The 14,100-nt window shown below is 39.2% G+C and overlaps 1 protein-coding gene across 1 annotated transcript; it reads left to right on the forward strand.

Moving 5' to 3' along the window:
- The first annotated feature begins 3,860 nt into the window (after window positions 1-3,860).
- Window positions 3,861-4,751, forward strand: LOC149218072 (uncharacterized). The gene has a single exon (XM_089386468.1). The coding sequence runs from the start codon at window positions 3,861-3,863 to the stop codon at window positions 4,749-4,751; it is 891 nt and encodes a 296-aa protein (XP_089242594.1).
- Window positions 4,752-14,100: the final 9,349 nt, after the last annotated feature.

Consider the following 14,100-nt stretch of genomic DNA (forward strand, 5'->3'; position numbering starts at 1 on the left):
TGAGGAAAGAGGAGGACCCAATGATATGGATAAGAGCCCCAGCTGCACACTGTGAGTTTTGTCAAAGAACCCGAGGTGTGCCTCGTAGGAGAGGGAAGGGAAACTGAAGGGTCTAATGGATTTTGGAGTGGGAGGCTTCCAGTAGTCCATAAAAAAACCAACAATCTAGGGAAGTATATAAGAGGAGGTGATAGGTTGGTTTTCAAAAATGTATTTGTTTCGAACTTTCCAAATACCAAGGTAATGAAAATAGGCAGGGATTTGTAAGGGCCCATCATTTGATCCCACCAAACAAGACAATCAAAAAAAGATGTTGTACGGATTAGGTTCCAGTAGGTGGAAGTGGGACAAAACATCAAACCATAATGAACTAGAGAAGGAGCACTGAAAAAAGAGATGGTTTACATACTCTGGTCCATTTAGACAAAGACAGCACGAGTTTGGACCACATAATCCTTTGCACAAAATATTATCCCATGTGAGGACACAGTTCTCCAAGAAGAACCAAACAAAGCACTTGAGCTTCAGAGGAATTGGCCAGTGCCATAGCTTCCTCGTCCACCAATTTGGATGGGCATGGGTGGTCCTGCTAAAAATATAATCATAAGCCAATTTTGTTGTGAGATGACCAGTTGTTTTGTTCCAAGACCACACAATGGAGTCATCAACATCTGAGAGAAATATCCCATTTGATATGAGAAGCTTGATGAAAAGATTCCATTCCAATGTTAGGGAGCCCTGTAAATCCAAATCTGAAGCAGTTTTCCATTTTCCAAACTACATGTCCTCAAACCTGTCAACTGAAGCTTGTCTAAGGTTGAGAATTCCTTTTGAATGGAGAGAAATGATAGCCCAAGGGTCCTCCCAAGAAGGTACTTTTTCCAATAATAATGTCATGACCATTTCCAACTTTCCATATTAGCCCTTCAGATACCCATGGAAGAGCCATTAACAAACTTTTCCAGATGGGTGACCCTAAGTAAGATTTGAGCACAAAACCTGCTTGGAACCATTCCTTGAAGGATCTATTTTGCAAATATTTAGCAGAAATTAATTTGCTCCATAATCCAGAATTCATAATAGTCCTCCAAAGGCTTTTCATTGCAAGGGCACAGCCAAAATAATTGATATTTTTAAAACCCCAACCACCCATATTCTTTGGAGTGGCTAACAACTCCCAATTTACCAGGTGGATACTTGCCTTTGTTTTCCTACATGTCCAAAGGAAGTTATAACTGACCTGCTGAATTTTATTTACAACAGATTTGGGAATTTTTCCAATGGTAAACCAGTAAACAGGTATGCTTTCAAGTACGTACAAGGTGGATACTTGCCTTTGTTTTCCTACATGTCAAAAGAAAGTTATAATTGACCTGCTGAATTTTATTTATAACAAATTTGGGAATTTTTTCAATGGTAAACCAGTAAACAGGTATGCTTTCAAGGACTGTTTTCAACAGGATTTTTCTGCCACCGAGAGATAGCCAGCAGTAGCACCAATGTTTAATTCTTTGTTCCACATGGTTGACCAACCAATTCCAATCTTGTACTTGATAACATTTTGGCTTTAGGGGGAAGCCCAAATAGGAGAAACCTTCTACCAAAGAGCCCATCTTGAAAGGGAGAAAATTGCCCACATCTTAAATGACCTGTTGTTGAGTATGACAATAATAAAATGAAGACTTTTGGACATTGATTTTCATACCCGTAGCAGAACAAAAGGAGAGGAAAATGTGAGAGAAGGCTTCCCATTCAGTGACTGTTCCTTCCCCAAATATGAGAATGTCATCAACAAAAAGGAGATGGGAAACAATAAAAGATTTTGCAATCTTTACCCCTTTAATTTTTCCTTCTCTCTTAGCTTGATTGATCATCAGACTGAGGCTTTCAATGATGAGCAAAAATAGTAAGGGGGATAAAGGGCATCCCTGTCCTAGACCCCTGGAGTTGGGAAAATAACTAGTGGGAGAACCATTAACAAGAAAAACAAAATTTGCTAAGGTTATGCATCCCATGATCCAATTAGACATCAAAGCATTCAGACCAATTTTGGATAGCACTAATCTGAGAAAATTCCAATTGACTCGGTCATAGGCTTTGACTAAGTCCACCTTAAGAACCATTGAATTCAACTTCTTCGTCTTAATAGAGTGTATCATTTCTTGTGCAACTCCAATGGCATCGTGGATCAACCTATTGGAAGATGACCAAATTACTCAGGTGAAAGGAGGTTTGAGAGCTTGGGTTTGAGTCTATTGGAGATGACCTTGGCAATAATTTTATAAATCATTTTGCATAAGGAGATAGGTTAGAAATCCTGAAAAGTGGTTGGCTTGGAGCATTTGGGAATAAGGGCAATGAAAGTAGCATTAATTGCCCCAGAGACCATCCCCCTAATTCTGGATTCTTCTACAACACGCAAAATGTCACCCCCCACAAAATAAAAAAAATGTGAGGAATAGTTCCTCAATCCAACCATATGGATCAGGACTTTTGTCCCTTGAGAAGGAATTAAGGAAAAATTTAAGTTCTTCCATAGTAACTAGGCAACTAAGCTGCTATGCATCATCATTAGAGAAAAACCTAGGAAAATGTTAAATGACCTTAAGTTGTTCATGTACATTAAAATTGGCAAAGTCTCTGAAGTTTGAATATTAACTCCCCCACTCCCATGGGAGTGTGGGGAGTTAATATCCAAATTGTAACAATTTGCATATTAACTCCTCCCACCACTACCATGGGGGTGGGGATAGGGGAAGTTAATGTCCAAATTGCAACAATTTGCATATTATCTCCTCCCACCTTTACCCTGGGGGTGGGGATAGGGGAAGTTAATGTCCAAATTGTAACAATTTTCATATTAACTCTCCCCACCCCCACCATTATTATGATTTTACAAAAAGAATCAAAGAAATAATTAAGAGCTCTTGAATCTTGCAACATGGCACACTCCCTCATGGTTAAGAAGTTAGCATGATTGTGCAATATTTGAGTCTATTTTTTTGTCCTTGTTTTGTAATCCAAAAAAAAAAGTTCACATAGATTGAAATTAGAAGCACTTGAAAATGACATATTTGATGGGATTTGATTAATAATGATGACAAATGCCCTTTTTCCAAGTCACAAATAAGTTTTTAATCTATAAAAGTTATCATGCGTAATGAATTCCATAATTCAATGCAATTTTTCTCCTAAGGAAAGATGCCACCTTTACGAAAATAGGGATAAGAAGGAAGTAGGCACACAAAAGTCAAGACTTAAAGTGAAGTTCATGTAATGAAAGAACAAAACTATGGGAGATGTTTAAATGTTTGACTCAACTAAAAAAAAGATAATTATAATGTAAAATATTAAAGTGAATTACATAATTGTTCTTAATCAAACTCTAATTCGTATTTCTTTTTAAACAACTATGACACAGGCATACCTCTACATGTCCATGACTTCTTCAAACTACCCTTCGAAAGAGGTTTGCCTATTGGCCAATAATTACCACTGATTGGCTTGATTTTTCAAGCCATTCTTCTCTCTTAATGAAACTTATTGGCCACCTCATTTAATATCCAATTAGTGCAATAATCCCTCCATCACAAAATGTGGTCAGCTCTCTAGCGATGATTGAATACACTTTGAGAATAATGGGCACTTTATTTTGTTTGAAAAAGTTTTTCTCCTACATGCCCTCTACTCTTTTTGGTTTTTTTTTTCAAGCATTTTGATACTTTTCAATATTGATCTCTACACGTAAAAGCATTGGTTTCAAAGTTCTTTTTGGCTAAACTAAGAGCAACCGCGTGCATGGCTGGACTGCGGCTACCCTAGCTGCGCTCTCCCTTCCCTTCGAGCGGTTCCTTGCCGCAATGGATCTTGGAGGTGGCTCTGAGGCTCCTCCTTCCTCGCCTCCTGAAGTCGAAGCATTCAGGAAGTTAATAGCAGCAGCTGGAAAAAGAACGATCTCCGGATCACAGCAGAAGTTTGTGAAAAAACTGGATAATATCCCCACAGTGGAATTGCCGGTGGAAGAAACTTGCAGATCAGCGTTGAACCTAGCTGAAAGGGGTCTTATTGGCCAGTTCACAGGGCTATGGCCATCCCCGAAAGCAGTAGAAGAATGGGTAAAACGAAACTGGATCCCACTGGTCTTAGAAGGAATTAAAAGTCACTTCGTCGGCAAAGGGTTCTTCGTCTTTGTGTTCGACAATGCGGAAGACAAAAGTCTGATCTTCAGGAACGGGCCATATTTTATGGGCCCCCAAGGGCTTTATTTGAATAAATGGTCACCAGATTTCGATCCAGCTCAGGATGTGCCCACAGCAGTTCCAGTGTGGGTGCACCTTCCTCATCTCCCTCTTCATTGCTGGAACCAGAGATCGCTGCAGTACATAGGCAATGCCCTAGGCAAATACATAGACCAAGCGGTGAGAAAAGACCAATACTCCTGTACCCAAATCTGTGTTGAAGTCGACTTGGAAGTCGGTTTACCTGAAGCCATCAAACTCTCGGTTGCAGATTGGACCCACAACCAAGAGCTTGACTACGAACAGCTTCCCTTCAAATACCAACATTGTCACGAGTACGGGCATTTCGCAAGGTACTGCAAGAAGAAGAGCGAGGAGATAGCAAATAAAGACAAAGGAGAACAATGGAAGCAAGTTAAAAAAAATCAGCACACAACAGGCAGAATAATAAATCCAAAGGCAAAGAGACGAGGAAAAGATCTGAGCAAGACAGTGGAAACCCTCCAACCTTAGGGAGCATGGAACCAAACAACAACGAGGAAGATAACAACTCCTTCAAACCTCTCAACACTCCTCCAGAACCACCAAAAGCAAATCTGGAAGGACTCATCCAGACAAATGAATTTGCCTCTCCGGTCTCAGGTAATGTGGAAATTATCCTCTCAAGTCTGGTTCTGGGTAACAATTCCTCTCTGTCATATGCAGACATTACAAAAAGAAAAAAGAAAAAGACCATAGAGAATTCTGGCTCATCTGAGGATGAGACCTTTGAGAGACCCTCAAAGAGAAACGGAAGGAGAACATACAAGGAAACTAGAGAAGAAGAAGCAGAAAGACAAAAAACCCTAGGGAGCCAAGCCACCATCGAGATGACTCTCGGGAGAAGTACCAAAACCAGACCTCCCAAGGGAGGAGGACCCATTCCAACAAGCAGCAAGTAATGCAGCTGGTCTCTTGGAACTGTAGGGGATTGGGGAATCCTTCAAAGGCATAAGCTATTAAAGACTTATTGAAAATGGAACCCACAAACATTCTCATGCTCCAAGAGACAAAAATAGAAGGGGAACTCCTTCTAAACACAAGCAGCACAAAATGGAAATTTGACAATGGGAAGGCAGTAAGCGCCAGAGGCTCGGCTGGAGGAATAGGCACCTTTTGGTCTGGAAAAATCTTCTCGTTATAAAGATTCTATGAGACACAACATTTCAACGAGTTTCGACATACCTCAAGCAATCTCACCTTAGCTCTCTTTAACTTGTATGTTCCTGTACACTATGCTGAAAAGAGAGAGTGTTGGAAGTCACTCTCAGACTTTTTAGAACTTCATAATCCAAAGAACATTGTCATAGGAGGAGATTTGAATATTATTATGGATCCCAAAGAGAAGAGAGGAGGTTCCTACTCCAGGGATCCTATGCTCTACATAGTGGAAAACCTCATGATTCAATGGGATATGGTAGATTTCAAGCCAGTAAAAGGAGAATATACCTGGAACAACAATAGAATAGGGGAGAATCATATCTCAGCCATGTTGGATAGATTTCTCATCCACAATTCAATCATGATGGATAGAAGAATCATCTTCTCCAAGATTCTTCCTAAATTAACCTCGGACCACAAGCCAATACTTCTCTATTTGAAAGAAGAAGAGGACTTAGGCCCACTTCCTTTTCGATTTAGCCCTCTTTGGGCTGAAAGAGAAGGGTTCTTTGAAATAGTTCAAACAACTTGGCAAAAAGAAGTAACAGGCTCCCCAAGCTTTGTGTGGGAGCAAAAGTTAAAAAATGCAAAGTATGCCTTGAAAGATTGGATAAAGAAGGCTTTAAAAACTCCTACCAGTCAGAGGAAAGAAGCTATCCAACAGCTGGCTGAAATTCAATTTGATTTGGAAAAGATTGAAATCACCTCATTGGACATTGACAAAGAAAAATATGCTCAAAGGAATACTTATAGCTACTTCAGAAGAGAAGAAGAATATTGGCGAATCAAGTCTCGCAACTTATGGTTAAAAGCTGGAGACAGAAACACTGCATACTTCCATAGACAGTATAGGGCTCGCCTTTCCCGAAACCACATAGCTGAAATCACCACTTCCAGAGGGTAGGTGTGCAAAGGCTTTGAACAGATAAAGGAAGCAACTAAGAATCATTTTAAGACTCTTCTCAGTGCTGAAAGGGATGGGTGCGAAGAGGACATAAATGAATTCCTCACTCATATCCCGAATCTAGTTAACACAGATGATAATAATATATTGTTGAATCCCATCTCGGAAGAGGAAATCTCTAGAATAGTATGGTCCATGAAGCCCAACAAAGCTCCTGGGCTAGATGGCTTTTCAATTCATTTTTACAGACTATGCTAGGAGATAATTAAATTAGACCTTCTGAGAATGATTCATGGATTCCTGAGGAAAGCTAAGGTCGGAGGTGGAACCAATTCCACCTTCCTTGCCTTAATTCCCAAGGAAGCGAACCCTGGGTCTTTTGAAAGATATAGGCCGATCTCACTATGCAATGCCTCTTACAAAATTCTGGCTAAACTCCTGGCGAATAGAATCAAACCTCTGCTGCAAAAATTAATTTCTGGGGGGTTCATGAAAGGAAGGCACATCCTAGACAATGTAATCCAAGTCCAAGAAGCTCTGCATTCCAGCCATTCTCGAAAAGAACAAGGTATGCTGATCAAACTGGACATGTCTAACGCTTTTGACAGAGTTAATCGTTCATTTTTGTACAGGGTTCTTTTATCCTTTGGTTTCAGTCAGGAGTTCATTAATCTCATCAAAGCCTGCATAGAAAAGACCTAGATCACGCCTTTGGTAAATGGAAGGCTTGCCAACTACTTCCTAGCCACCAGGGGATTGAGGCAAGGCTGCCCTCTTTCCCCCTTCCTCTATATTCTGATGGCAGACTCCTTGAGTAGAAAGTTGTCTTTTGAAAAACAAGCTGGCAACATTCCTAGGATTCGAATAGAAAAAGGAATTGAACTCGTGAACCATGCTCTGTTTGCAGATGACTCCTTAATGCTTGGAGGAGCTTCTCTGAGAATAACAAATTATTTTAAAGTCATTCTCCAAAAATTATGTAGCATCTCGGGAGCCCTTATAAGTGAGAGGAAAAGCGTTGTGTATGGATGGAATATAGATCAACAAACAATTAAGAAAATTGCAAACCATTTAGGCTTTGTTGGGCACGATTCCTGGGAAAAAATAAAATACTTAGGCCTTCCACTAACGTTGGGTTCCAACAAAAATCAATTGTGGGAGGAAGTAATAGCAAAGTTCAAGAAGAAAATAGTTGTTTGGGGAGGTTTTTGGCTCATCACAGGAGGCAAGCTCACTTTAATCAAATCTGTTCTTTCGGCGTTGCACACTTTCTAGGCTTCTCTAATGCTGGCTCCAAGAGCAATCTCCGATCAGATATCAAGGCTCATTCGCGATTTCCTGTGGGATGGAGGTCGTGGAAACAATAAACGATTTCATTTAATAAATTGGGACATTGTGAATCAACCTCTCATGGAAGGTGGATTGCAAATCAAAGACCCCACGCATGCCAATCTAGCAATGGGATGCAAGTTATTATGGTAGATGCACGCAGAGCCTAGCCATCCAGTCAACGAATTAATCAATATTAAATATCTCAATAATAAACTGTTGAGGCAATTCACGATGGAGAAAAATCCAAAAGGATCTTTGGCTTGGAAGTTATGTAGCAGAGGCATTGAATTTTTCAGATCCTACCTGTATCAGATTCCTGGCAATGGCAAAAACACAATGCTATGGAGGGACAGCATTATGGGCCATCCTCCTCTTGCAGAAGTTAATGAAATCTCTGAGCTAAGAGCATGGTTACATGCGAAAGGAATCAGGAAAATAGAAGACATCTCGAAATGGGACAGCCATGGGAGCTGGCAGCGATGGAAATTTCCTAGAATTCCAGAACATTTACAAATGCAGTTGGAAATTCTTTTTGAATCAATCTCTGATTTCGCACCGGTCCACAAGGAAGAAGAAGATTCCTGGGGCTAGGGCAAGACCGGGGTCTATTCGGCAGCTCAAGGCTACATTCAGATGCAAACTAGGAAGGAGTCGACTCACCAGGAATCATTTTGGAAGCAGGTTTGGGATAGCTTCAACATCCCCAAAATTAATTTCTTCTTCTGGACTTTGATGCACAAAAAAATTCTGACTAGAGAAAACTTGTGCAAAAGGAATATAGTAGGTCCCCACCACTGTGTGTTATGCAAATGCACAAAGGAAACTTCTGATCATTTATTTATAGAGTGCGAGTTCGCGAAGGAGGTCTGGTCCCTTTTCCTGCATGGGTTGAATGTTATCCCTCCATCTCAGGTCTCGGTTGTCTCAATGTTTACCTCTTGGAAAGACAATTATCCTCATAGCATCACTAGCAAGTCTCTTTGGCTCTAAGTGTGGATTGTTGTCCTGAAATATGTCTGCTGGAAGCTTTGGCTCACCAGGAATGATATCATTTTCAACAATACAGATTGGTCTCCAGCAATGGTGGCTGCCCGAGCAAAGGGTCTGCTCTTAGAAACTTTGAATCATTTCCCCGTCAAAGATGACAGTTCCCTTCTAATTGAAGAAAGGACGTGGTTGGATGCTTATTCCAGCAGCGTCAAAATCAAAGCAAATCCTTGCCCAATTCAAAAGGAAAGATGGCAAATTCGAGATTCAGAGGACAACTTTCAACATTGGTGGAGATCCCAGGGCAAGTGCACAATCTTCTTTGATGGCGCTTCAAAAGGCAACCCAGGAAAGTCAGGTGCGGGCGGGGTGATTTTTTCCTCGAATGGGAACAAAGCAGATAGTTTTAGCTGGGGGCTTGGTCAGAGAACCAACAACCAAGCAGAAATTCTCGGCTTATTGAAAGCTTGTCAAATGGCAAGAGAGGAAAATTCAAGAGAAATCTTAGTCTTTGGAGACTCGGAAGTGCTGATAAAAGCGCTCATTAGTGAGAAAAAGCTAAAGGATCCGGTGCTAAACAAGCTGCTAACTAGACTAAAGAGAATTCTGAGAGAAATTCCCTCGGTTCAATTTTACCATATTCTCAGGGGTTTAAACAAGGAAGTGGACAGACTGGCAAATATAGGATGTACGTTGCAAATTGGGATGATAAGTATAAATGTTGATTTCCTGATCAAGGCAATAATCCCCTGAGTGGGAAGTAAGTGCTTCTGAATTTCTGAAGAATGTATTTTGGTTGATTGGCATAGCCCAACCTGTTTCTCTCTAATAAAACATAACCGTTTCAGTTAAAAAAAGAAGAAGAAGAAGAAGCTTTGCTCCTACATCTAAAGATATATCATGTTTTATGACATTCCTTTGGAGGTTATGACTTTGAAATTATATAATAATAGAAAAGGAAAATAAAATATTGTGAAAGATGCACTCTCAAGGAAAGAGGAAGACACATAGAGTTTATTTTGTATTTCCATTCCACAATTTGACAAGTTGGAAGATGCAAGGATGGAATGGAAACAAGATGATAAGGTATATAAGATCATTCAACAACTACACAAGGACCCCGATGTAGTAGAAAAAATTATGTGGAAGAATGATTTGTTGTGGTATCGAGATCTCTTATACTTGTGTAAGAATTATCGACTCAAACAAAAGGTTCTTTTAGAATTACACACTTATTCTATAGGAGGACATTCAGGGTTCTTAAAAACATATCATAGGATCAAGAAAAAAAATTAGGGAAGGTCTTGAAGCAGGATATGCAAAAGTTTGTAGTTGAATGTGTGGTATACCAACAAAATAAGGGAGAGACAATCAAAATCTTAGGGCTCTTAAACCATTACTCATACCAAGCTAGCACTGGGAAGAAGTTCCAATGGATTTTATTGCATGTTTACCCAAATCTAGACGAAAGAATGTCATCATGGTAGTGTAAATCAAATAATGAAGTTTGCCCATTTTTGCTCTCTTTCTCATCCTTTTATAGCAAGTACAATAGAAAAAACACTCATGGAAAAAGTCCAAAAGTTACATGGAATCCCAAATATTGTTGTAAGTGACATAGATCCAATTTTCACTATAAATTTTGGGATGAATTATTTTATTGTTTGGGAACTCAATCGGCTCGCAACTCATCTTACCATCCTAAATCTGACGGGAAAAACTGAGATTGTGAATAAATGTTTAGAAGGATATTTTACTTGCTTTGCATCTGATAAATGGATACAATGGGTCAAGTGTTTTCCCTTTGCAAAATGGTGGTACAACACATCCTTCGATACTTCAACAAAAATGTTGTTATTTATGGCACTTTATGGATATCATCGTCCATCCATCACATCACCCCTAAAAGAGAATATAAAGGATCAAGTAGTGGAGGACCACATAGGGCACCAACGAGAGGTTCTCAAACTATTGAAGGAAACTTGGTTATATCACAAAATAGGAAGAAACAACAATAAATCCAATATTGTAGTGAAAGGGGTGTAGATTTTCCTTGAAAGTATGGAACTGCTTGAATGAACAAACTAAAACTAGGTTTGATTCACCAAGACACAAAATTTCTCTACCTTTAATTTGTAGCAGAATAGAAACAAAAATAAAAACACAGTCACACGATAACAATAACATAATAGTTTTTCTAGGGAACCCAACTAGGAAAACCCTCTGCTTGTTGTAGAATTTATTGATAGAAATTTGAGCAAAAGATATTTTTACAAGGCAATATGTTTCAATAGAAAACAAAGTTGTTCTCATTGCTAATACTTAGTTGAAACTTCGTGCAAGAAACTCAACCCAACCCTTCCTTCATTGTGCAGTCTCTACCCCTAGCTTCTAGCACAAAAAATCTCCTATTTCCAAGTGTAGATTTGGGCCCCTAATATTTAAGAATTTCTCCTTAATCCTAGTGTGAACCTGCAACAAGAAAGGATCTTGATCATAGTGTATGGCTCCTCCAAAGTACACTTTCTCTTCACAACAAGGCTCCAACACAAAATCATGCAAAACAATAATGATATAAGGTGTGCCTTCATCCTCGTTTTAAGCAATTTGACCATGTTATATCTCGCAAGTGCGAATTTAGAATAACATTTGTGATTGCTAAGTTAACTTAGTTCGAATTGAACTCTCTCCACTCAGTAATTTGGAGTTATAAGTAGTCTCTACCTCAATTGAAACTTAAGCTCCCAACTTGTCCTATTCTAAATTATAACTCACACTTGGATAATAACATAACTGAACCTCCAATTTATGTGCATGAGTTAACTACTCCATGAACTCGTCCTCGAACTTGTGCATGCTAAAGAAGGATTGATCAAGGTCGTTCTTGAATAAGGCATGAGTCAAGAAGACCTTCTTCACTACTATTTTCAACACTCCCTCTTAGCAAGGAAGGGATTTTGTACAACTCCCAACTTATCTTTGAACTGGACAAAACTACTTCTTGCTAATGCCTCGGTCAAGATATATGTTGTTTGCTCTTGTATTGGAATGTACGGTAGCTTCATTATCCCTTTCTGCACACAATCTCTTGATGGCATTGTTGTCATTGATGGTAAAGGAGCAACAACAAGGTAAAGAAGCAACAAAAGAGCAACAAAGATGTGATGGAAAAGGAAAAGGAGCAGCAAAGGAACAACAAGAGCAACAATGTATTTTGTAGTGATGTTTGACAACAAGAGGTTACGTTGCATGTTGTTGATGCTTGATGAGAATGCAATACAAACATGTGATGCAAAGGGTGATGGCAAAGGAACAACGTGAGCAACAAGGCATGTCTATTATGCTTTAATGACTTAGAAGAACAAAGGAGCAACAAATACCATGGCACAGTTGGTGCATGCACAATTGTGTAAAGAGGTGCATTGAGTTATGCTTACATATATGTTTTGATGATGATTGATGCTTGCATATGTTTTGTGTAAGCCTGATTTGAAGACTAGTTTGTTTGAGGAGATTGTTGTGATGCTAGGCAAAGGCAAAGGCATGAGCACTCTTGTGATCCAATGCAAAGACATGATGCAAGGCAAGACAAATACATGATGCAAGGCTAAGGCAAAAGCATGAATAAGTTGGAATGCAAAGGAGGCGATGGTATGTTTGTGTTGATGCAGGTATTGGAGGTCAAGAAGAACAACAGTTGGAGCTTTCTTTCACATGGGTGTCATTGATGGCATGGTTTTTTTGGTCCAATATTAATGCATGCTATTTGAACGTGTTGAAATTTATGTTGAAGAATATGAATGCATGTCATTTGAGTATGATGATATTATTTTTATATATTTTGATATTCAAGAGTTTAAACAATTTTGGAATTGAAGGGACACTTTTGGAATGCAAAGAGACAAGTTTTTCCATTTTCAAATGTGTGTGTGTGGAATACTAACAACCATTAATGTTCAGTTATAAAAGTGTGTGAGGTTGGAGAGTTGAAGAGTTAGAGAGTTAGAGAATGTGAGAGCTGATTGAGGTGTTGTAAATTAGTTACCTTGCACATGTGGATCATATGTGATGCAAATTTAAGGAGAAGAATAAGCCAAATCAAAGATGGAGGTATGCAGAGTTATAAACCATGTAAACAAGCATATTGTTTTCATTTTGTATGAGAGAATTGTGGTCTCCTTTCAAGTTGTAGCTTGATAAATAACAGGTTGGAGCCTACAGAAAACTTATGGGAGTTGGAGCTTCCTTGCATGTTGTAGCTTGCAAAAAAATTGAGGTAGTAGCCTCTTGTAGGTTGGAGCCTAAACAAAAATCAAATGTAATAAGGGAGTAGGAGCTTGCCTTTGCATCACAACAATAACAAATTTGTGGTTTTCTCCCTTTGTGGGTTTCCACTTATATTTGGTGTTCATATGTGTTGTTGTTATGTGCTTATGTGATGTTTTGGTTTACTTAATACTTGTTTACCAAAGATTAAATATGTTGTTCATTATGCGTAAGTTGCTCATTTAAAAAGTTTAGTTAATGAGTTTAAAGAAAATAAATTAATGTCCATGATTGTACTAAACTTATTCACCCCCGCCTCAATTTAGTCAAGTTTTCATCATCTCCAAGATGATGATACCTGATCTCGATATGCTTTGAGCGATTATGAAACAATGGGTTCTCAGAGAGGTTTATGCAACTTTGATTATCATAGTGCATCACAACAAGCTCCACCCCCTATCCGAAAAAGTCCCACAAGCAACTTCCACATCCAAATAGCCTTGCATGTTGTCAAACTAGTAGCCATGTACTCGACCTCTACTAAATTGAGTGCAATTGATCTCTGTTTCCTATTGTATAAGGACAATTGTTGACCTAATGCTAAAGACACCACCTAAAGTACTCTTCTTATCTATGGAGCACCCGGACCAATCTACATATGTGAAGCCCTCAAGCCTCGCTCCATCAACCTGTTCGTACCACAATCCATAATCCGTTGTGCCTCTTAGATACCTCAAAACATGTTTCGCAGCAACCCAGTGAACTCTGGTCAGTTATCATGAACTAACTTAGTTGGTTGCTTGCAAAACAAATATTAGGTCATGTGCTGACGAAATACATCAACAACCCAATTAGCTACCTGTATATTGTAGCATCCACTTGCTTTCCTCTGTTAGCATCCACCTTCCTCTAGTTTGTGACTAGAGGTGTGGCCATGGGCCTACAATATTGTATATGAAATCTCTAAAGAATCTTTGTAGTGTACTTCCCTTGTCCCATGAAGATCTCACCATCACCCTGCCAAACCTCCAATCCAAGGGAATAGTACATAAGCCCCATATCCTTGCAAGGTCCTCCTTACAATCCTAGATCAAGTTGTCTACTCCAGTCAATATAAGGTCGTCAACATAGTGCACTAGAATGAGTGAAATCCCTCCAACCATGATGTAGTAT

Source organism: Pinus tabuliformis, chromosome Q (assembly GCF_031772625.1).
Source record: "Pinus tabuliformis cultivar Carrire ecotype Pingquan chromosome Q, CPIR1, whole genome shotgun sequence".
Classification (NCBI taxonomy): Eukaryota; Viridiplantae; Streptophyta; class Pinopsida; order Pinales; family Pinaceae; genus Pinus; species Pinus tabuliformis.